Below are 24,162 nucleotides of genomic sequence, written 5' to 3' on the forward strand. Positions count from 1 at the left end.
TACTATGTTTTATGAGAATGTGTGTAAAACAGGTTTTATTGAGTACAAACGCAGGTCAGTGTAAGGTCGTGTGTGACACACCGTGTTCAGAAAAACAGACGGCCCGTCTACAACCATCGTACAAAACACAAGAAATGGTTTAAGCCTCATGAAATTACAGTGAGATCTCTAAAACAGTTTTCAGCCTCGGTGCAGTTCAATGACACACACACACACACACACAACCGTGCAGCTCTCTGCAGCACAGCAAAGCAGCAACACTCCCGAGGCTACATGGTGAGCAGGAGGTCAGGAGCTGAGCCCAGAGCCGTAAACACCACAATTAATGAAGGTCCCAGCAGACCGGGACGAGTTCCACACCCACACAGCCATCTGCTAAGAAAACAGCACCGTACTACCCTACTACTAATGGTCTGAACCATTTTTAACCTCGCTTAGCACAAAGACAAGTGAAATATTCCCACCAGCTGTACATGGTTGAAAGGCCACTGTGAGGACAGGACTGCAGAGATGCTGGCTGATTATACCAAGAAGAGAACAAAGTTAACTCTAGTTATGAGTATAGTGTTGCCCTACAGTGTGATGTCACAGAAATCCATCCCTGAAGATTATTTTTGGAAGCAGCTTTTTCACAACCCAGCTTCACCTGCTGAATGAGCCACAGGACAGCGCTCTGAGTCAGTCTGAGCCTAACACGTCCTGGGTGTGGGCTGTAGGCACAGAAGGGTTACTTCTCATCGTCCAAGTAATCCTTTAAAGCTTAGTGGAAGCACATCTGTCTGCTCTAACCCTCTGGGTTTATGAGCCGTGGTATAGGTGGATGGTGCCATCCACAGCCTGCTTGGATGGATGCTCCGCCTGGATGCAGCTGCTGTCACTCAGCTCCTCGGCCGTGTCGCCAAAGCCATGGTAGTGTCCATAATGCAAGAAATCCCCACAGTCCACCCCTGTTGGCCCCAGGCACGCGGGCCAGTTGGAGACGCACCCACCCGGGCTGCTGCTCAGGTGCAGGGAGCCGCACATCTCAGCTGAAACCCGCCGACAACGTGGCGGAGAGCGAGAGTTTGGAGAGAGTGGAGGAGGAGGAGGTGCCGCGTGGAGATGCCCGTTGTTGAAATCTGCTTTTAAACACACAGCAGCAGAGAAAATGGGATCACAGGTAGATCATGTGATATTATTGTAGCCGTTTGCTGCTTTGCCACGCAGAGCAAACCTACCTGTGCTGAGCTCTGGGCTCATGGCTTCCAGCTCCTCGAGCGTGCTGCTCTGCACCAGCATACCTGCAGCACACCACGATGAGAACAGCAAACAAGCAAACACCGTGCACACGCCTAACACGTAAACATTTCTTACCATCACCCCTTTTGGCTTTTTTCAGGTTGCCCGCGTCCAGAGCGGCTAGCTGCCTCTTTCTGCTGAGCGCGTCCAGACCGCAGTGGGCACCACCTCCATTCTGCACTACGTTCCCCTCGGGCACGCTACGCTGGTGCAGGTGCTTCTGGGCGTTGGAGATGAAGCAGAAACAGTCGTGGAAGCCTTGAGCGTGGGCCAGGTCTGCTGCCGTCTGCCCACTTGCATTCTTTAAACTAAACAATAAGAATGAAGTCAGACAAAGTGTGTCCTGTGTAACAGCACCTCAAACAATCAGAGCTCTAATGTTGCAAGGAGAAACCATCATGATCGAAGAAAACCAGTCCGAGTCTTGATGGTCTCCCCCTGCAACACGTGCTGTGGCTAACCTGCCCACTCACTCCTTAAACACAGCAGGACCGTGATCACAGCCACGTGTCCACAACAGACTACAGTCCATGTTTCAAACAGTTCATACATCAAATATTTATTTTCCTGTCTATCACACAGAGATGTGAAAGTCATGTGCATAAAATGAAATGTGTCCCAAAACTGGATATAATACTGCACCAAGAATACAATCTGGATATTATCAATAAAGGTCATTTTTGTATTGTTAATTGTAAAAGTAAAACTTTCATATATTCTACACTCATTTCATGCTAAATGAAATATTTCAACCTGTTTGTTTTCATTTTGATGCTGATGGTGGATCATAAAATTAGCACTCCAGTATCTCAGATTATTAGAATATTTCATGTCGAGTTTGAGGAAGTTACTGTTCAGACAGTATCAAGGACGCACACTGTCTGACTGCTGAGGTCACGTTTGACCAGATAAGGATCCATAAGCAGCCACAGGAGGCTGCTCACAGCATGCCGTACTGGAGCATATCCATGGAAGTGGACCCGAAGGGAAAAGCACAACAGGAAAAGGTGCAGCAGACAAGACCTCAGCCTCTAAATCAGTGTCAAGAAAAGTCATTTCAAGAACCTGGGAGAGCTTCACAGGAGTGGACTGAGGCTAATGTGAGATCAAGCCTCTGCTGAACCAGTGATAACATCAGAGCACCGCATCTCAGCGGAGGAGAAGAAGAACCGGTCCAAACTCTTCTTTTCAAACTGAAATGAGCTGTGGGCCACTGCCATCTCACGTGAGGGCCAGGTTAATGTTCAAGTAATACAGAAAAACAACAACAAACAAACAAGAAAACACCCACAAATATTTCCAATGCCAAGTTGCATTATATTTCTTCACGTCAATAGTTTGAGACCCCTGCTCACATGTCATCTTCCGGTGCTGGTCAGTCTTTATCCAATCCAAAGTCAACACAGACATCTACCAGCAGACGTTGGAGCTCTTCATGCTTCTATCTGCTCATTAGATTTGTGAAGACACTGATTTCTTTTTTGTGCAGCGACTCACCTGACCCGGGCCCTATAGAGATTATGTGAAGAGGAAAACGAGAACCAGCCGACCCAAAAACCCATTAAGGCTATCAGAGCATCCTGGAGTGCAGTAACACCTCCACGCCACACTGCACTCCTGAAGTCTCAGCCACGTAATGTGTGTATAAATGAAGCTGGACTTTTCTGACCGATCTTTGGAAATATTTCGCTGTACTTTTTCACTTTGATGGGTGATGCTGACCAGTGTCTGCACCACTTTGAACATTTGGCTCGGCTGACACAGATACAGGAACTCTTTCATGCTCTCAGCCTCCAACAAAGCATGTCTTCCACATCTGTCAGAAATTACTGGGTCAATATTTTCAACTGCTGGAACAAAAGAATTTGACAAATATGGGCTTAATGAAGGATTTCTCATTATTTGACTGTATATATAATGAATGCACAGTAAGGGCAGCATGGAGGTGCAGTGGTTAGCACTCACTGTTCCCACAGAGGCTGAGCTCTGTGTCGGCTTCCTCCCACAGCCCAGAGGCATGCCTGGTCAGGTTACCAATCACAGTTGTGAATGTTGAACCCTGAGACAGCCTGGCGACCTGTCCACGCTGTACTCAGCCTCTCACCCTATGACAGCTGGGATAGACTCCGCTCCCCCCGGCCCTGAGCCGGATACACACAAGAGAATGGATACATGGAGTGTAGAATATATGGAAGTTTAGGTTTTTGAATGAAATGATGAAAAACAGAGGGTTTTTTTCCACAATATTCAAACTGTCTGAGATGTGGTATATGGATGGTCATAAATGAAAAAGAACAACATCAGGTTGAAACTGGAGGACCAATCAGGACACAGGAATCGCCAACATAATGCTCCTATATCCTACACAGTACATCTCTGCTGTCATGAAAACAATCATGCTTTTGTGATTTCTTAGCTTCTAATTGTGTTCTAAAGTAAGCTCACAGCACTGAGGGTTTGGGTTTGAAAGGCCTGAACAGAAGGAGAGACTCTGAAGTGAGTCATTATTAGGAAATGAGCTGTGCTTTGTAGAAAACCACAGCTCAAGTTCTGACTATCCACAGATGTTTCCACATAATCTCCCAAACATGCTGAGATAAAGTCAAAGGGTTTTTTTGTTCCTCTGGAGTACCTAATAAAGTGGCCAGTGAGTGCAGATGTAATTTGGTTAAAAACCTGCAAAAATAGACATTTCATTTTACTGGTATGTTTACCTGCTGTGAATTTTGACATAAATCTATTTTTTTCTATGTTTTCTGTCTAATTTGCTCCGTTGTCTTTGTAACATACAGCACGGCACAGCACTGTACTGTACTGTACTCTGACGTACTCCTGAGACTGAGCTTCCAATCATTAGTCAGGGCTGAGGCGTGTCCCATTAGCACACAGTATGCAAACAGTGAGGTGAGAGCTAAGCATGCATGCCTAAACATGACAGTCATCATGAGTGCTTTGTTAGCATTGAAACCAATCACTACAGGAAATACCTCGCCAGTTTGCCAGCTGCAGAAACTGTGGGAAGCGATAGTGAGCACTCATTGGCACAACTGCAAGCTGCTCGCAGATGCACGTGTGGCTGATTCTGCAGTGCCTATTTGGATTGCTCCCTCTTTCTGGGATAACTTGAGAAAATCAAGTTCAAACTCAAAGGCTGAAAAACATCACAATGTGCAGGGTATTTGTTTCTGCTAGCACAATTTGAAAATCAAGATCACAGCTGTTTGTTTTTTTTAAAACATAATATATAACATTTTGCAAAAAAAAACATCTTTATATTGATTTCAAAACAGTTAAAATGTCCTTCTTCAACGAGTGTAAAAATGCCTTGAGCAGAAAAGCTCATGTGAGTATTCACGTTTGAGTCTCCAAAGCTCTGATTTCTCTTGGGAAAAGTTACAAAGACATTCAAGTGAGTATTAAATACAGTAATAATACTGTGTTCAGTGGTTATTTGGTAGGTTAGTGGAAGCATGAATCAGTTTGGAGTTGCTAATAAGAGCAGAAACATTTCTATTTGTATCAGTTTTGTTAAGGATTCTGCAAAGTAGTCGTATTATTTCAATGTTCTACAAGACATTCAAGTCATTAAGACAGTTAACGGTTTCCCTGGAAACTGGCCTAATAAAATTCATTTAAACCATAAAAAAAAAAAAAACCCTTTGCATGAGAATGAAATCAGTCACTACTCCTCATTCGTCCTCAGCCCCGCTCCATCTCTCTCACCGGCTGGTAAAGCAGATATAGAGAAGAGGTTGAGTAAGTGGGGTCAAGCATGCTACGGAGTTATACCAAATCCAGAAAGTGAGTGTAACACACAGAGAGCAGCTGCGTCAGGCTGTAACCACAATAACATGAGTGCAAAGGTTGCTGTTGCTCTCATTTTCAGTTCAGTTTTATTTATATAGCACCAAACCACAACAACAGTTGCCTCAAGGTGCTTTATATGGTAAGGTAAAGATCCCACAATCATATGACCCCCTATGAGCAAGCATTTGCCGACAGTGGGAAGGAAAAACTGCCTATTAGCAGGAAGAAACCTCCAGCAGAACCAGGCTCAGGGAGGGGCGACTGGTTGGGTTGAGGAGAGGAAGATGGGACAAAGACATGCTGTGGAAGAGCGCCAGAGATTATAATAGGTAATAATTAAATGTAGAGAGGTGTATAAACACATGAACACTGCACTGCAGTTTGCTCAATTACTCACTCACAGATCAGTATCTACTCCAGTTAATTCTGGTGTACCCCAAGGCTCTGTCCTCGGTCCTTTGCTTTTTATCATCTATCTCCAACCCCTTGGTAATATTTTCAGGAAGCATAACATCCAGTTTCACTGCTACGCAGATGACACCCAGCTCTACCTATCCTCCAAACCCACAGCTATTCTCCCACCCACATCCATTTTTGACTGTTTAAGTAAAATCAAGGTCTGGTTTACTCACAACTTTCTTAAACTTAATGGCAATAAAACAGAATTCATTTTAATACGCACCAGATCAAAACTGACCAAAGTCCCAACCAGAAGTCTTTCATTATCCATTGATAACTCTGTTGTCACACCCTCCCCTCAGGTTAAGAGTCTTGGTGTCATCCTTGATAGCACTCTGTCCTTCACAGCACATATAAATAATATCACTCGGTCTTCCTACTTTCAGCTCTGTAATATTAACCGCCTTCGTCCCTCACTCACACCACACAGTACTGCCATACTTGTCAATGCTCTTGTCACATCTCATTTAGATTACTGTAATTCTCTTCTTTATGGTCTACCTCATAAATCTCTCCATAAAGTGCAGTTAGTTCAAAATACAGCTGCTCATATTGTATCCAGAATTAGATCCACTGAACATATAACACCTGTTCTTAAACAGCTCCATTGGCTTCCAGTTCACCTCCGTATCAATTTCAAGATCCTGCTTCTCACTTTCAAAGCGCTTCATAACCTCGCTCCTCCATATTTATCTGATCTTCTCCATACATTCTCACCCCATCGTACACGCCGCTCTACTTCAGCTTCCCGCCTGACTACCATGGGACTCAGAGTTGTTCTGCCCCGAGACTTTGGATGCACTTCCACCAGATCTCCACAAACTCTCTCACCACTTTTAAATTACGTCTCAAAACCCATCTATTCAGAACTGCATACACCTGATCTGTCTTAATCCATTTTTACCTTGCTCAGCTTTCATACTTTTATGCTTTTGTTTTTTTGCCTTGCGTCTAAATTTTATTTTGCCATGTTTATTATATTTTATTGCTGCTATTGTTCTTGTGCTATTGTAAGGTGACCTTGAGGGTCCTATAAATAAAATGTATTATTATTATTATTAGTAGTAGTATTAGTGTTATTAGTACTACTCTATGTGCACCATGGGAATCCCCGGCAGCCTACGTCTATTGCAGCATAACTAAGGGAGGATTCAGGGTCACCTGGTCCAGCCCTAACTATATGCTTTAGCAAAAAGGAAAGTTTGAAGCCTAATCTTAAAAGTAGAGATAGTGTCTGTCTCCCAAATCCAAACTGGAAGCTGGTTCCACAGAAGAGGGGCCTGAAAACTGAAGGCTCTGCCTCCCATTCTACTTTTAAATACTCTAGGAACAACAAGTAGTTTCTAGTCCCTGTCAGGACTCTTACTGCAGCATTTTGGATTAACTGAAGGCTTTTCAGGGAGTTTTTAGGACATCCTGATAATAATGAATTTCAGTAGTCCAGCCTGGAAGCTTAGTGTCATCTAGTGGGAGCTGAGAAAGAAAAGCAGACAAGCTGACAAGATCACACACTGCAGCACTCAATGAGTGATATCAGAAACTCTGCTGGTACTGACAGGTACAGCTCCTCTATCCATTTAAAACACTTACAGCAGCCAGACTTCAATACAGAACGCTGTAGGGTGGCTGTAGCTCAAGTGGCAGAGCAGGTCAGCCACTAATCAGAAGGTTGGTGGTTCGACCCCAGGCTGCCTCCTGGCTGCATGCCAAATATCCTTGGGCAAGATACTAACCCCACGTTTGCCTACTGGTGGTGCCAGTGTCCGGCAGCCTCGCCTCTGTCAGTGCGCCCCAGGGCAGCTGTAGCTACAATGTAGCTTGCCATTGCCTGTGTGTGAATGACTGAATGTAGTATAAAGTGCCCCCTGTAGGCACTCTGTATTGGTCATGTCCAACATCAGCGGGTCATGATCAAAAAGAAGGTGGGCGAAACAACTCGATAAAAGCAGAAAATTTCTGAGAATAAATTTATTTATTTATTTAATAAAAAATATTTTTTTTAAATGGTCTACAGGTATTGACACGTATGGACTAAAAAGTCTTTCTCAATATTTTCGGTCAATAAATGGAGACATATTTCCTTGCTTTACTGCTCCAGCTACTACTGTCGTTTTTATTAAATATTTTACAATTTTAATTAAACAGTGTCTTGAGAACTTTCTGCTTTTGTTTCGGCGGTAGGTTGGGGTGAGAGCCTAGATGATAGGTGAGTGTGGTTTTCAAGAGAAAGCAAAGACAAAGGCCACAGTTTGATCACTTTTCTTGTGTTTTCCTCTTATTATAGAATCTCAGATGGTGTAACTCTGTCTCAATTTATATTAAAGCACAGCATTTCCATATTTACATTTATTCCTCAACTGTTGTCGCTGTGCCACATGTAGACATAAAAACACATGAGCTTTTCTGCTTTTACACTCACTACTTTTCTCTGCTGCGCTCTATCACATCATGACAAACATACGAGAGGATTTTTACCTCAGCAGCTGCTGAACAAAATACAACACACACAAAGAACATTACTATCACTCTTTATAGCAAAAGGCAGTCAAATGAGCTGATTGGAGGGAACGACCACTGAAACACGTTTTAATAGTGGGACACTTTATACCATGCAGAATGTCATAAACTCTGATTTGATTCACAGACTACAGAAAACATTTTTTAAACTAAAACGAACCATCTGAGAAACAGTAAGGTCATTATGAATGTGCCTTCTTTTAACTACAGTCTGTAAACACATGTGAGCTGAGGAGAGCGGCTGCTGGACTTTTGGGAGAGGACTGGTGTCCCGTTCTTGTCAGTCCTGGCTCTGCTTTGCTGCACTTTTGCTTTCATGACAGACTAGATGTTCTCAGTTGGTGAACAGTTTGGACTGCAGGCAGGCCAGCTCCACAGACGGACTCCTCTACAAGGAGCCATGCTGCTGGAGTAGATGCCGTCTGCTTCCCTGAAAACACATCTGGATGGAACACCTCTTGCTCTAAAACCTGTATGTACTTTTAATCAAAAGTACATTAAACATCTGGAAAGGCCGTCCACAGGCACTGATGCAACCCCACCCCACATCTGGCTTCTTCTCTGCATAATGGAGCTTTAACCTGCATGTGTAGATGGCAGGCAGAGCTGTGAATCAGGAAGCGCTCCATCATTACTGTCCATGATGAGATGTTCACAGTGAGGAACATTATTCTGAACCTGTTCCAGTTTGTAGCTGCAGTTTTCTGCAGACTGATGGACTGCAGAAAACTGCAGTCCATCAGTCTTTACTTCTGAGAACTCTGCTCTTTGAATGTTACCAGCTGATTAACTGTAAAATCTTCCTCCAGCTGTTTCTGCTTTGTACCTCTTATTGTTCCAATCCAACATCCTAACTTTTTGTGAGGTGTTGCTGCCATCACATCCAAAATGAGCTCATATTTTTCTTAAAATGATAGATTATCTCAGTTTAAAAATTTGTAAAACTTTTCATGTTCTGTCATGAATAAAATATGGCTTTATGAGTTGGATTTGTCCAATAAAACAAGCTTTGGCACAGATTTTAAATGGTCTTTATCATTATGTCATCACAAAGTTAATTATTAATAGAACTTGATGCCATTATTTACTACACCGCCACAGAATGGATTTTTTATTCAAACTATAAGCCATAACCCTTCCTTAAGGACAATTACTAAAAAAAAAAAAATCAAGGATCTTGAGACTATTTCATGTCACCTGGTTTTATTTACGTTTGTAGCAGAACTTCACTACATCTTCATCTTGGTGATGACAGAAACACTACTTGTGTCCATGTTATAGGCACTTCTGAACCGAGCTGAATGATAATGGAAAATGATTGTGAGGATGTTAACAGTAAACCACTGTGGCTTGTTCCCTCCCAACAGCTGATGAGACACTAGGAATCATATTTGAGGACAACAGAAAACACGGCAGAACCACAGCAGCTGATCTTTGGTAGCATGAGGAAACACGCAGCACTAAAGAACGCCAAACGCAGCCTGTTAATCAGGAAAACAAGAACAAGTCAGCAGAAATTATGCTGGCTGACGCCACTTCATCATCATCATCATCCTCCTCTGGGTTTACCTCTGAAGAGTTTCACTGTGAACAGTCACCTGCAGGACAGCACTGAGCTGCAGGATTTCCCACTAAAGTAAATTTCACAGTAAAAATAAAAGCTGTAGTTATTCTGACCAGACCTCCCGAGCATGTGTGGCCTACATGACTCAAAACTAAGACGTGTAGCAGCTGCTGTGGTTCACACTCAGTGTGCCAGAGCTCTTGTGGTGCTTTACACTGGATATTACTACTAAACCAAAGACTGCAGGATACTTACTGCGGTTTAGCGCCTGCTATCAAAAGGACCTGGATACACTCCAAGCTACCTGACCGAGCTGCCTTATGAATGGGAGCCTCACCAACAAAGTCCTGAAAACACAACGTAAACTGTAAGGTACGAGATATGAATGAAGCTATTAGAATAGCACAAGCCAACTGTATTATAGACATGCAAAAATGACACTAGTATTACTGACCAATCAAACTCTAGGAGACAATATCATAATATGAAAATGTTCACATAATCACAGGACTACACTGCAGCTGTGATGACATTACTCAGATTATTGTGCAGTGCTCTTTTGAAATAAAAGGGAAAGGAAACAACAGAATGAAACCCTGACCAACAGCAGTCAAAGCTCCTGCCCTGTGCCGGTCAACGCCTGGGCCGCTAATGGAAGAGCTCGGGCTTATGAGTACTGCTGGCAATGTGAACTCTGCCCCCATTTCTACTTATCTTTCAGGTTTACTGCAAGTACAAGTTCAGTCCCAAAACCTTAACATGACTACAAGTACATATTTAGTGTGAACAACGCTAGAGACACTGTCAATAAAATGAATTTCATCTAGCTTTTTATGTACAGCAGATGCAAAAACCAGAGGTTCATAGATTCAAATAATCAGTGATAACACTCATAGATGCAAACAGCACCACATTAAGCATTAAATACTACACATTAGGTGAGTTTCCACATACTGACCTGCTTGTTGACGTCAGCCCCAGCCTGAGTGAGCCACACCACACAATGAGGATGTCCTCCGAATGCTGCAGTGTGTGTTGGAGTCTGATTGAATCGACTGGTCACCCTGTTCACCTCGCAGCCCATCTCCACCAGGTGCATCACGCACTCCAGCTGTGCCACATGCCAGTAACAGATACAAGAATCACCTTCACAGTGACGCACTGCAATGCTCATGCATGTCACTGCTGCAGATCTCAGAGGAGACCTCTGCTATACACTGACACACTTTCATTGTAAGAAATCTCCAACAGTTCTCCTTGTATATCACATGAGTATTGTACAGCATGGACCCCACTGTTCACAAAGCAGGCTTTAGCTGACTTAGGTGGTTAGACATATTTAAAAATCCCACCTAAGGTCTGCTTACAGGGACATATAAGCAAAAAGTGCAAGTACATTTAGACACTGCTTAAAAAAAACATGTGCCTAGTAAGTGCTTGGGGATCTTTCAAGGTGGCTGAAGAGACGCTTCTAGCAGAGCTTTGATAAACACAATGATACAAAATACAGAGGATCAGAATAGTACAACAACAACAGAGAGCAAGTTTTTATATTTTAGAGAACAGAGTCTGCACTGTTGCGTTGTCAGTTGCGGTGTTGCATTATCTCAATCTTCTCTAAAGTCTCTGGTTTATCTCTTAATATCAAAAAAATGTGAACTACTCCCTATTCATTCAAGCTCGGACCCCTCAACTGCCTCAATTAGAGTTGAATCTGAAGTCAGATATTTAGGGCTGACAATATCTAAAAACCTCATTAGAAGAGAAGACACTAATATTTCTAACCGTATCATGGATGTGAAGAAATCACTTAGCCACTGGCTAACCAGAGACCTCACTAATTTTGGCAGAAACATCCTATCCAAAGCTGAAGGTATCTCGAAATTGATCTATCCTTGTCACTCTCTTTATATCTCCTCTAAAAACATTTATAATGTTAACACAGTTATTTTTAAATTCTTGTGGAGGAATAAAACCCACTACATTAAAAGATCTCAGCTAGTGAAGGAATACAATAAAGGTGATATCAAAGCTCCAGAATTTGAATCTATGGTTGGCACCCTTAGAATTAAATGGTTAAAATATTGTCTGTCACAGCCAGACTCTGTGTGGTTCCACATACCAAGATCCCTGTTTAACAAAATAGAAGGCTTAGACATTATTTTGAAATGTGATTTTGAGGTAAATAAAATCCCAATCAAGTTATCTTACTTTCACAAACAGATTTTGCATTTCTGGAAAATGATATTTACCCACAACTTCTCTCCTCATAATTCAACCTTATGGAACAATAGGGTAATGGCACTTAATTGTAAATCAATTTTCAAGAGCGACTGGTTTAACAAAAAGATTATATTCATAACAGATCTGCTGGATGATTAACGGAGTCATTCTAAGTTACACAAACTTCTCTGAAAAATAGCGTCTAAATTGTTCTCCAAGAGAATATAACAAATTTTGTAAACTGATCCCACTGCCTCTGCTTCATTTGATTAAAAACTTTATGATGTACAATAATTTCTTATCAGTGCTTCCAAATTTATTGTTAGGACAATGTCGACTGATTGATAAAAAATGCAATAGTAAATTTATTAGTAGTTTCTTTAAAGACAAAATATTCCATAGTTATGATAGAATGGTTACTTGGAATGGTTCAAGTTTAATTACTTCAAATATATTAGATAAAGCTTACTCGAAATTTATGAAATAGCCTATTCTACCTAAAGTTAAAGAAACACACTTTAAAATCATAAATAAAATTGATCCTGTGGCAGAATTTCTAAAAAAGAGATTTGGCTTTGAGGTGGATCAGTGTTCTTTTCGTACTGACGAAAATGAAACCCTAGAACATCTTTTTTTTTTTTTTAAATATGACCTATCACACAACGTTTTTGGTGTGACATAAAAAAATTGGATTTCTTTAAAAATTAATGATGTGCCACCATTTGAACTATATCATATTATTTTATAGAGCATCTAGCTTTGGATGTCTCTGACATTATTAACATCATCATGCTGTTCGGTAAATTTCATATCCATTGTGCTAAATGGAGTAACTCTAAGCCTTCTTTCCCTGGATTTATTAATGATTTTAAGTTTTTTTTTCTTCACTTAAAAAAAACAAAGAGCAAATATGCCAATTTTTTTTTTACCAAGGCATTGCCCATCTCCTGCTCTTCTAAATTTTGATTTATTTTAATGTTTTGTTTCACTGCTCCCTTTTATGCACAATTTAAATTTTTTTATTCATTCATTCATTTATTTAATTAATTTTCTATTATTCCATTAATGCAGTATTTCTTGTACGATTGTACTGTTCCAAATTTTCATTTGTATCATTACCTGTGTTATCCTCTTTGAGAGTTTGTATTTTGCAATTGCGCAATAAAAAAAAAATACAAAGTTGCGGTGTCGCAGGCTCTGGTGTTACGTTTGTTTTCCGGTTTGTTTGGAGCCGATTTTGGCGCCTAAAAAGCGATTGGCTCCTACTGAACCAATGAAAACCTCCAAACACGTAAGGGTTTTTTTTTCTTTTTAAAAAAACTTTGTTGTATGCTGACACTCAGACATAACTGTTTGGGGCAATCAAACACAGTAAAGGAGTACGGCGAAATATTAAAGAGGAAAAAATCTTTTAGGTTGATTATGAGCGCTGTCCGCCGCCATGTTGAAGTTTAAACATATAATACACACACAGTGTGGTTACAGTTCACAGCAGTTGGCAAAAGTGCACACCGATTTTAACCCTCTTTCGTGTTTCATGGACACCACTATTGAATATCCAGTGTTTGCATGCTAACCTGTCCATAGTGAGCAGCCCAGTGAATGGGAGTCCATCCATAGAAGGAGTCCTCGGCAGTTAGATGGATGTGGTTTGACAGCTGCTGTAACAGAAGGACCAGAGCCCCAACATCTCCATCCCGGCAGGCGCGGTGCACTGGGAAGCGGCTCACAAACACGTCATCCCCGGAGAAGCGGGCTTCTAGTCCCCCAGACATGAGTGAGCTGAGAGAGGGTAAACGGAAGTGCTTGTCTCCACCGGACCGGTCCCACGGAGCACACTGAAGAGGTTCAAGCACAAAGGAAGAGCCCAGCTCTCCCGGAGGCCGTAAAACCCGGACTGGAGCCCGCCTCACAGCCACATCCCGTGTGTTTGGGACGGTCTGCGCTAAAAAGCGGCCAGGAACAGCTCCTCAGTCCTTCGACTCACACCACTGGTGAGCAGCTTTATGTGTCCAAATATATTCAAAAACATTGGTTATGTGGCACTAAACAACTCGAACCTCTGTCTGTGGATTCAGAAACATTTCTTAGCTAACGTGCTAGCTTTGCTGGCTGTGTAATAAACTGAGTGCTGGTCTCTGTGACCACAGAAGCAGACTCACTAACCAGCAGTAACATGGCAGCCTTATCAGGCGGGAAAAAGACGAGCCAAAAAGCAAAGGTAAGACACCCAGTCATTAACCACGGACGAACCTGCCTGCTGTTCCTGCTAATCAAGAGAACAAAGACGACATCTTTAGCTTTGTCGTCATCAGACCGGTTGGAGTCCAAAGACAAAAGATGGGCCTGTCAGCGTTTGATGAATCTGTGATAGTGGTTACTACAAGTACAGAGTTAAAACGTGTACCTGGCTAACACAAGTGGGACTTTTTAAGCCAGCAGCTAAATCTTTAACCTTGTTTTAATTCAAATGCAACTGAGTGACAGAGCCATCTTTAGACAGTGTGCTCAAACCGTGAGATGACACTGTAGACTTATATTTTATTATAAAACTAAAAATGTGGGATGTGCATAATTTCAATGAAGAAACTACAGGGAGTGTCTCTGTTCTGTCCCCAGCTTCTTCATATTCAAGACACTGTAAAGTCTGTCTGAACTTAATTAAGTTAAACCAGTAACTCAACAGAGATCTCTTAAATGATGATGATGATTTAAAACTCAGAGAATCAGTGCGTTGAAGCTGACATTGCAGAGCATGGTCGGCTAACACATACCTAAGACCTGCGTTTTCTATTCATTTGTCCCCATTGCTTATTTACAGGCCACCCTGCAGACACGCTTCATTGTAATAGCAGTTTACACTGAGCCCTTCTCACACTCTGCCTGGTCTGGAGTGCATATTTCATAGTTTCCTTATCGGTCTATGGATTACTTAGAATCTAAAAAAGCACAATTAAATTAGTGAATCTGTGGGAAAGAAGGATGCAGTCTTTTTCTGTCTTTTTTTTTTTCTTCCAGGGTGGCTTTATCAGAGTGAGAAAGAGAGATTTAGAGAAGTTGACCACAGAAGTCATGCAGCTTAGAGAGTTCCTGCCAAGAGTTGTGAATGGGGATCTGATGGAAATGCTGCATAAAGCCCGAGCAGCTCAGATAAGTATGCTCAACTCCACTCTGATCCTGCTGTAAACAAGAGGGTGTTGTGTGTATCACAGAGCAGAACAAATACAGTTAATGTATAAACCTGAAGGCTTGTTGAAGACATCCAGCTACAGAGAGACAGAGTTGTCTAATGGTCAGTGGAGCCAGGTCTGTTTTACACTCCTCACAGGTGATAAGGAAAGCCAGGTGCGCCTGCTTTCTAATTGGCCTCATTTTATCTTCTACTCTGACCCCAGGCTGACCCAGTGAATATAATAGCACTGCTGATATAAGAAGCTTGGAAAGAAAAGCCCTAGCAGGAGTTGACCCACTACAGATCATGTGTCTCATCACATGAGTCAAGGTGTGAAAAAGGGTATGGGTCATTATCAGCAGAGGTTTCGGGTGAAACCATTGTGAGACCTTGCTTCACCCTATCACCTGACCTGTTGAGATCAACTGGCAAGATGTGAGTGGGTGTTAAGGTGCCTGGGAAGGGATCTCAAAACTGGATTGTAGGTGGCAGACAACTGGTATTGTGAGCCAACTGGGACCTGGGACTCTCCACCAGTTTCTTCAGACATCTTCAAGAACCTTAAAGAAGTCTTTCCAAACTCCTTAGATTACCATGACCCACACAGGCATATAGCACTGCTATTCACAAAGGATCTTGTCTCACCACACTATGTCGTGGTAATATAAGAAGAACTGGGTCATGTCTTTTTTTGGAAGACACTGCACACTATGCCGAGGTATGCCAGGTTCCCGGCTTTCAGAGGTTTGGGGTGGGGGTACAAAAATATTATTTCCTGCCTGTCAAACTAGTGAATATGTGTGTATTTCCACAAATTCTCCTAAAGACATGGGGACAGTATCTTGGGTGCTGTTACATGCCTGGTGTCCTCACCTGCTGCTGTGTCCGGCTGTTTGTGACCCCCGCTGCATTCCATTGGACCATTCTTCTGATCCCATCCTCCCTGAGAGCAGCCCGATCTGCCAGCATCCTGGCCTCTGCCTTCCACGGCCTGGCTTTAGGGTGGTGCTCCCCGTCTCTCTAGCTCTGGCACGGAGGCTAGCTTGCTAACTAGCTGCTTGTGCTCTGACATGGCGACCATGAAATATGTCCTGTCGGCTCTGCTGGATCTCTGCCATCACCTCGCTCCTGGATGATGATGTCATCAAATTTCTCTGTGCGCTGGGGCTCGTGACACTGAGCATGCTCCTTGATGTCCTCTGACAGGCGCAGACGTCATCGAGACAAAGCTGAGAAGCGCTCTTTACAAACTTTACCTCGCCGTACTCTGACTAACCAGCCTGTCTGCTGTTTCCATGCAACCTTTGAAAAATACGAACAAAAAACCAGCTCAGCAAAACATCATGCACAGATCCAACGTGTGATTTAAAGTCTAAAACGAATCAGTACATCACATGTAAGGTTTTTCGGTTTCCTCTCCTCTCCTCTTCGCTCTTTCTGACATCTTCCTCCATCTGTCACACGCGTGTTTCTTCCCGTCGCTCCTCCTCGATAGCGCTGGACAGATGCGGAAATATCAGCACCACCGTCAATGCATCACGGGGATGAGAAGATAAAGGTTGTGCTGAGGCTGGAAACCCCCGAGCTGTCATTTATTTTTCTTGCTGAACCTGCCTGGCACATGATAGACGCTGCACTTAAGTTTTTTCCAATTTTTACCCATTTATCTGGGTAAAAATTGTCATTGACATTAAAAATGTCCTTTTCAAGAGGGCTCTGGCACTGCGCCAAATATAACGTCACAGCTCTGTAAAGATATTTGAAGTGACCAAAAGGACTGGTCTGATTATAGTGTAGGTATGTCTGTGTAGGTGCTCAGTCATCCAGGTCATGGTAGTCTAAGGAGCCTGGAAGAAGGCACCTGAACTTTAAAGTTCCTTTAATATCTTTGTCTAAGCAAATATATTAGACATAAAAAAAAACCGCAGGGAGAAACCAGAAAACACTTTTTGGCACGACAGCATTTCGGATTCTTCTGCCCACTCTAACCCCTGTTTACCACCCCCAGAAGCCCCAGCTTGTCCTCCTCCACACTCCTCCTTATCCATATTGACTCTCACAGCTGCCCCTTTACTGCAGAATTTATGTCACTGTTAGACTGCTTCAGCATTACACAGCATATTAAAGACTCCACTCATCTAAGAGGTCCCACACTGGACTTGAGATGTGCCCTGTATTGACCTATCCATCTCTGACCACTGTGCTATCCTTTTTTCCTGTTCCTATACAGGAACATCAAGTCTGTTACTACATGACACCTAGTTTACATCTTTGGGAGATGTACACACAGACCACACAGTGTGCTGTGTGTAAGACCCGGACTTTTAAGTTGCATACTGCCATTCACTGCTTAGACTCCATGGCCCCCTAATATCATGTCCTTCCACTGGTTCACCTGTGTGCTACACTCCATGAAGGGCTCAGGCCTCAGTGTCCTCCACTAAAGAAGCTTTGTTAACTATTAACTGGTTGTTTCATCCCCTGTGAAAATGAAAGGAATTACAAACCCATAGAAGGTCCCAAAAAACCCTGTATCTGCTTACTCATGGTGAAATATCACAGTCACCATGGAGATCGTGTGATAAATCACGATTCCTCACCATTTTTTCCTTTAATTCAAGACTCACATCACTCAGCATCTCAGCCACTTATTCAGTTTAGGGTCTCAGGGGTAGGAATAAAAGGCGGTTATACTCCGGAGAGGTTGCCAGCCTGTTACAGGACTGGGAGATTATGACATAATCAAAATGGGACCAAAACTCTACCTTAAAACTGGCAAAGTTTCATGTTGTGCAAAAATAGTGTTAGAAACATTAAGAGTATCTGCTCTCAAACTGTGTGTGTGTGTGTGTGTGTGTGTGTGTGTGTGTGTGTTTAGTGAAGGAGCACATTGTGAAGGAGCAGGAGCAGATGAGGCAGGAGTGTCTGCACCTTCAGTCTCGACTGGATGCTGTGCAAACTGAGTGTCAAAAAGAGAAAGAGGTGAGAGGGAGAGTCAGACCTGAAAATGGACTCATAACAATAACATGAAAAATATTTCTGGTATCCCACTAAGGAAACTGGACTTGGTTGATGAATTTGGGCTTGTCTTGCTTTACGCCATGCTGTTATTTATTATTTATTGAATGTGACACTGCACTGAATCCACGTGAATGGATGTTCAGGAAAAGCTGCTGTTACGTGAGCAACTGTGGCAGAGCAGAGTGGAGCTGCAGCAGCAGGCAGACTTCTGCTCTGGTCTGGGATCTGCTGCCTGCAGTCTGCTGTGGAGCTGCTCTGCCAAGGAGGATACCGTCTCACTTTGGCTGGCTGATGTGAGTCATCTTCAGTCTTTTCTGTCTTTGTGTGTGGATTTGGACTTGTTTTCCTGTAACAAAAAAACCCAAATAGGGCTACAGGGATACATGTTAGTGGTCAGTAGTGTTTGTATAAAGTGCAACCACAACTGAAAATGAAACAGTATTCAATACATTAACATCAGATCCCAGTTCAATCCCAGGAGGAGACACAAATCTTTTTGGAATGGGCTGCAGCCGGAGTAAATATCTGCCAATCCAAACATAAAATCAAAAATCACTTCCACAGTAACAAACTTATCCCAGTATGCACAATAATTAGTTTGACTTGCTTGATCAAACCAACACACAGTATAATTACAAAATGACCTTCTGACGACTGTGTTGTACATCTTTAGCTGTAACATTAAAATATGTTGTTTAAAGTGTTTGATGCAAATGAAACATGGCTCGTCCATATATGTTGGTCGTTCCACATAATGATAATTTTATGCAGTGCAAACAAAAGAGCATCCTCTCTGCTCCTTCTCTTCTCTCTCCAAATTAATTTTTTTTTGTCACTGAGACATGATCTAACACTATTTGTAACAGCAGATGTTAATGCTGCTGGATGGTAATCATCTAACTGTGTGTGTGTGCGCGCGCTTCAGGGGAAGCTGCAGGCCTTCCTTGCTGTAGCTGCTCAGACTCTAGAGAGCTTTGTCACGTCTTTAGATGAAGAGGAGAAAACTCAAACTGAGGACTACAACTCCCATGAGCATCAGTTTGTGTTGGCAGTGGCTGGGACCATTACTAGTGAGTCTGAAGCTTCTAGTAGTCAGAAAGGATGTGTCGAAGCACATTTTCTTATAACCTTCATGAACACAAATAACGGCTCAACTCGCTTGGTTCTAAGTCAGCTGACTTTTCTTTGTTTCTTATCAATCAGATGTAGCAGCAGTAACACAGGGGCGGGACTTCCTGTCAAGCTCAGCGCACGTCTTCCTGGACACTTTGATGAAACTTCTCAAGTTGATGAAGCCTGGTGTCTTCCCCAGACTGAAAGTGTATGTGGATCAACCTCTTTGTCATTAATACGTATCAGGATCGAATAGAGAGTTAACAAGAATGTGACACAATGTTTGCGTCGGATCATCTGATCCATGAATCATAACGGGATCAAACCTACTTTTATTTTCCTCTAAAGCAGTCATCTGCAAAGTACAATTCCTACATTTTTCATTCAGTAATATATATTTTAATTTGAAACCATCAGTGAGCCTCAGTGTTGGTCAGCTGTACTGACTTTATTCACAACATAGTTTTCGAAAAGTCTGCACACTGTGTGAAATGTAAGTGAAAACAGAACAGAGTCAGTTCCACACCATAATCAAACAGTAAAAAGAAAACGTCCCGGATATTTTTAACAATAGGCTTGTGCAGACTTTTCATTTGATGGCAGCCACACATTTTTAGTTAGCCTGTGACAGGGCGTGTTTCCACTATGCTGCACTCCTTTGTAAGCATCACTGGGAGCACTTTAGCGGTTCAGGTTAAATTGAATGTAATTTTCAATTCAGTTTTGTTTATACAGTGCCAAATGACAACAACGGTCGCCTAAAGGTGCTTTATATATTTATATTATATAATCTAATATTATTATATATTAGACCCTACAATAATACAACAGAGAAAACCCAACAATCATATGACCCCCTATGAGCAAGTACGTTGGTGACAGTGGAAAAACTCCCTTTTAACAGGAAGAAACCTCCGACAGAACCAGGCTCAGGGAGGGGCGGGGCCATCTGCTGTGATTGGTTGGGGAGAGAGAAGGAAGACAGGATGAAGACATGCTGTGGAAGAGAGACAGAGATTAATAACAGATATGATTCAATTCAGAGAGGTCTATTAACACATAGTGAGTGAAGAAGTACATAATGGGAATCCCCACCAGCCTTAGGGATTCAGTGTCACCTGATTGAGCCTAAATCTTAGCTGGAAGCTGGTTCCACAGAAGAGGGGCCTGAAAACTGAAGGCTCTGCCTCCCATTCTACTTTTAAATACTCTAGGAACAACAAGTAGGCCTGCAGTGTGAGAGCGAAGTGCTCTAATAGGGTGATATGGTACTACAAGGTCATTAAGATAAGATGGGGCCTGATTATTTAAGACCTTGTATGTGAGGAGCAGGATTTTGAATTCAATTCTGGATTTAACAGGAAGCCAATGAAGGGAAGCCAAAACAGGAGAAATCTGCTCTCTCTTTCTAGTCCCTGTCAGGACTCTTGCTGCAGCATTTTGGATCAGCTGAAGGCTTTTCAGCGAGTTTTTAGGACATCCTGATAATAGTGAATTACAGTAGTCCAGCCTGGAAGTAATAAATGCATGAACTAGTTTTTCAGCATCACTCTGAGACAGGATATTTCTAACTTTAGAGATGTTGCGCAAATGGAAGAAAGCAGTCTTACATATTTGTTTAATATGTGCATTGAAGGACATGTCCTGGTCAAAAATGACTCCAAGGTTCCTCACAGCGTTACTGGAGGCCAAGGTAATGCCATCCAGAGTAAGAATCTGGTTAGATACCATATTTCTAAGATTTTCAGGGCCGAGTACAATAACCTCAGTTTGATCTGAATTAAGAAGCAGAAAGTTAGCGGCCATCCAGGTCTTTATGTCTTTAAGGCATTCCTGCAGTTTAACTAATTGGTGTGTGTTACCTGGCTTCATGGACAGATAGAGTTGCGTGTCATCTGCAAGCAATGAGAATGTATACTATGCCTTCTGATGATACTGCCTAATTGGTCCGAGCACTGAACCCTGTGGAACACTATAATTGACCTTAGTGTGTGAAGAGGACTCTTCATTTAAAGAGTGTTGGACTTGGAATTTGAGTTAGATTTTGTAGTGTGGCAGTTAAGGGTAATGCTATGAGCTAAACGTACTCACTCCATTTTAAGATCTTCTCTGGTATAAACATCAGTATAGTATAATTATATACTCATCAGTTGTAACTTCGGTTTATTTGCCTTACCTAAGTCTGCCAAGATGAATGACCCCATTTATACCTAGTAGTGGTCAACAATGTTTATTAAAAAGCTGATAACGGCTGGAATCTGGTTTCCAGAGGGTTGTAGGTCCAGGTTTCCATGCAGTTCCAGCTGCTGTAATTATGAGTGACTATTGGCTTCTCATTCTGTACAATATAGAATTCATGTAATAGTTTGTGGAAGAATTTAGGCTGCAGGTTTTGTGCCTCCTTTGTCATCATTTTTATCCCTCAGCTGTAAAAGGCTGATGTGGTATCATTGTCACCCTGCCGGGCAGGTAGGTAACATGGACACTGTGACTGCAATAACTCGAGAATGACGCGACATATGATTTTTAAACTGATACAAACGCGTGCCTAAAAACTTGTTCTGTGTTTTGATATCTCTCCTTGTTTCCTAAGCTTCCCTCTGGCATTGAAATTCTAACATATTTTATTAAGACAAACAAAATAAGTAGTTCCAACACAGAGTAAAGCTGCTGCTTCTCCACTAGGATTGGAGCCATTTGATATGGTGCAGGCACCTCACTGGTACCCTTCATATGTGAGATATTTCAGGGGTGTCCCGTGGGAGATGGAGGTTTGGGCATGTCTACTCACACTGTTGCCCATGCTGGCTGTACCCTGATCATCAGCAGCAAGTGGATAGAAAGATGCAGATGAATTCTGTTTTCATTGACATATTAGTAGAAAGTTAAAGTGATCATAGTGACCAAGAGTTCGTAATGTTTCGTGTGTGGTATGTGTGTTAGTAAAATTCGGAAAAGGGGCCTACTAAAGTAAAACTCATACCTGTAATTGCAACAGTGTGCAGAGCTCATACAACCACAATAAAACCCACAAACTTGACGAACATCATAGGATTTCACAGTGCTAACTGACCAACCAGCCACCACTTACTGACTGGAATTTGGTTAAACTTCCTTCTTAAAAGCTCTTAAAAGGCATCTGAATGTGTTGAGATGTTGTGGGCACTAGATGTCAGTGTTTCTCTGCAGTGTGGACTGCTGTTTCACTAAAACGGACCATGGTGATGCTTTGGTGCAGGTTGATGCTGATGGCGCTCTATAACGTGAGCATCAGTCTCAAAGGACTGAAGTACCTAAGTGAGAACCAAGGAATCCTCCCTCTCATCTGGAATCTGCTTGATGGTAAGCTAATGCATGCTACAACAAAAACAGTATCTGTGCTCTAGCCTACAACCCGTCTCAAGTCTAACCTTCAATGACACTGATATAGTTAATATAATAAACTGTTAGTGTTGATGGGAAACTGTCAGTGTCACAGACTGTGTATTCCAGGATCTAATTTGTGTGTCTGTAGACGGACACTGGGAGGTGTGTCTCCACTCCCTGCGTCTCTTGCAGTCCATGTTGTTAGAGGACGATGTGTTGCTCCTGTTGGGCTCCTCACTGCTGGATCCAGACCTCCGTGATCGCGTCAGCAGGCTCGCTGCCAGCATGCAGCCAAGCCTGAGACTGACTGCTCTGCAGACCTTGGAGGACCTTCAGGCCCTCCAACAGGTACCATAGTATGATGAATCCTGCGCTTCCCTGCCCAGAATCTAAGAAATGCATGCTTCTTGCAGCCATTGTGTTTACCACACTAACTCTGTTAGAACAGAAATGAGGGTTTGGTATGTGTTCAGGTTAACTTCACCTGTTTTGTTTCTTTTGTCAGCATCTGAGTCTTTCACTGCTACATTTCTTCACACTTGGCAATTTGTCACATAACAGTTAGTGAAAGCAGTGTGTTTTAGGTTTGGGCTATCAGTCTCTGTTTTCCTGAATAGAGAAGCAACTGCACTGATGTCTCACATGGGCAGATCTAAAGTCTAAAGCTGGTGTTGAGTGTGAGCGTGCACTGCATGCAAATGTAGAAACTTGTCCCTTCCTCACATCACCTTGAGATTCATCCCTGACCTTTCTGAGCACAGACTGTGACATGGTGTGTGTTTCCAGGGCCGGGCCTGTAAACAGAGCCGTGTGTGATGAGGGAGGAATTGAAGTGAAAGAAGAGCCTTTCTCACTGCATTGTTCACCGTTCAGCTTCTATGTATGTTCACACTACTGTGCATGGTTAGTGCTTAAAATGCATAATGTAGATCTGCATTGTTAAACCTGTCCTAGTAAAGATGATGTTTACAGTGCAGTGTGTCTGTGTCATGCCAGTACATCAGAAGCACATGTCTCAGAGGACTGAACTGCTCTGAAGGTCTTCTGCACGGATCTGTTTTCTGTGCAGTCACCCCAACGCTGCACACACTGTGCTGTATCCATCGACTAAAGGCACGAGCAGACGTCACCAGTGTTGGGGAGTAACTGAATACATGTACCGCCGTTACGTATTTAAAATACAAAATATGAGTAACTGTATTCCGTTACAGTTACCGTTTAAAAAGGTGGTATTCAGAATACAGTTACTTTGCTGAAATAAATGGATTACACGGTGGTCTTTTCCTGTTTCATATGTTAGGCTGTGCCCTCTGTATTTTTGGTAATTCCACGCTGGTGGAAACCCAAACAAAACACACATTAAGAGGCTCTAATGCCTGTGTCTCAATCTCGCGGCCCATGTCACCTCTACTTGTGGCCATAATGACATGAAGAAATATTTGTAAAAATTATTTAATATGAAGGCAATAGGCAGAGTGTGACAGGCATCGCCCTAAAGCATGTAGCCTGATGGGCAGTGTAGCCCAGTTGTAAGTAAGCTATTAAGACTCGACTGTACACTGTGTTCGTGTTTTCCTCCCAAACAATAAGCTCCGTTGGAGCCTTTCAACGCCTCTCTCTGCCTCTCGCTAGCAAAGTTGAC

The 24,162-nt window shown here is 42.5% G+C and overlaps 2 protein-coding genes across 5 annotated transcripts; one reads left to right on the forward strand and one right to left on the reverse strand.

Annotated features, from left to right (window-relative positions):
* Window positions 1–18: 18 nt before the first annotated feature.
* LOC100698616 (ankyrin repeat domain-containing protein 10) lies at window positions 19–13,653 on the reverse strand. 4 transcript variants are annotated; one of them, XM_005459219.4, is made up of 6 exons: window positions 13,426–13,653; window positions 10,584–10,736; window positions 9,881–9,972; window positions 1,354–1,586; window positions 1,218–1,280; window positions 19–1,118 (listed from the first exon to the last, which is right to left on the reverse strand). In XM_005459219.4, the coding sequence occupies exons 1-6, from the start codon at window positions 13,621–13,623 to the stop codon at window positions 799–801; spliced, it is 1,059 nt and encodes a 352-aa protein (XP_005459276.1). In that variant the 5' UTR covers window positions 13,624–13,653; the 3' UTR covers window positions 19–798. The 4 variants fall into 4 exon arrangements, with proteins under 4 accessions (XP_005459276.1, XP_005459278.1, XP_005459277.1 ...); XM_005459221.4 differs by having other exon boundaries at window positions 19–1,121; XM_005459220.4 differs by lacking the exon at window positions 13,426–13,653 and adding an exon at window positions 12,968–13,149 and having other exon boundaries at window positions 19–1,121.
* hsf2bp (heat shock transcription factor 2 binding protein) lies at window positions 13,649–23,494 on the forward strand. The gene is made up of 10 exons (XM_005459218.4): window positions 13,649–13,842; window positions 13,999–14,069; window positions 14,867–15,002; window positions 17,899–18,002; window positions 18,185–18,334; window positions 18,967–19,111; window positions 19,245–19,362; window positions 22,393–22,496; window positions 22,669–22,868; window positions 23,307–23,494. Exons 2-10 carry the CDS (start codon window positions 14,025–14,027, stop codon window positions 23,334–23,336), a joined length of 1,032 nt encoding a protein of 343 aa, XP_005459275.1. The 5' UTR covers window positions 13,649–13,842; window positions 13,999–14,024; the 3' UTR covers window positions 23,337–23,494.
* The last annotated feature ends 668 nt before the right edge of the window (window positions 23,495–24,162 follow it).

This window comes from Oreochromis niloticus, linkage group LG23 (assembly GCF_001858045.2).
Source record: "Oreochromis niloticus isolate F11D_XX linkage group LG23, O_niloticus_UMD_NMBU, whole genome shotgun sequence".
NCBI lineage: Eukaryota > Metazoa > Chordata > Actinopteri > Cichliformes > Cichlidae > Oreochromis > Oreochromis niloticus.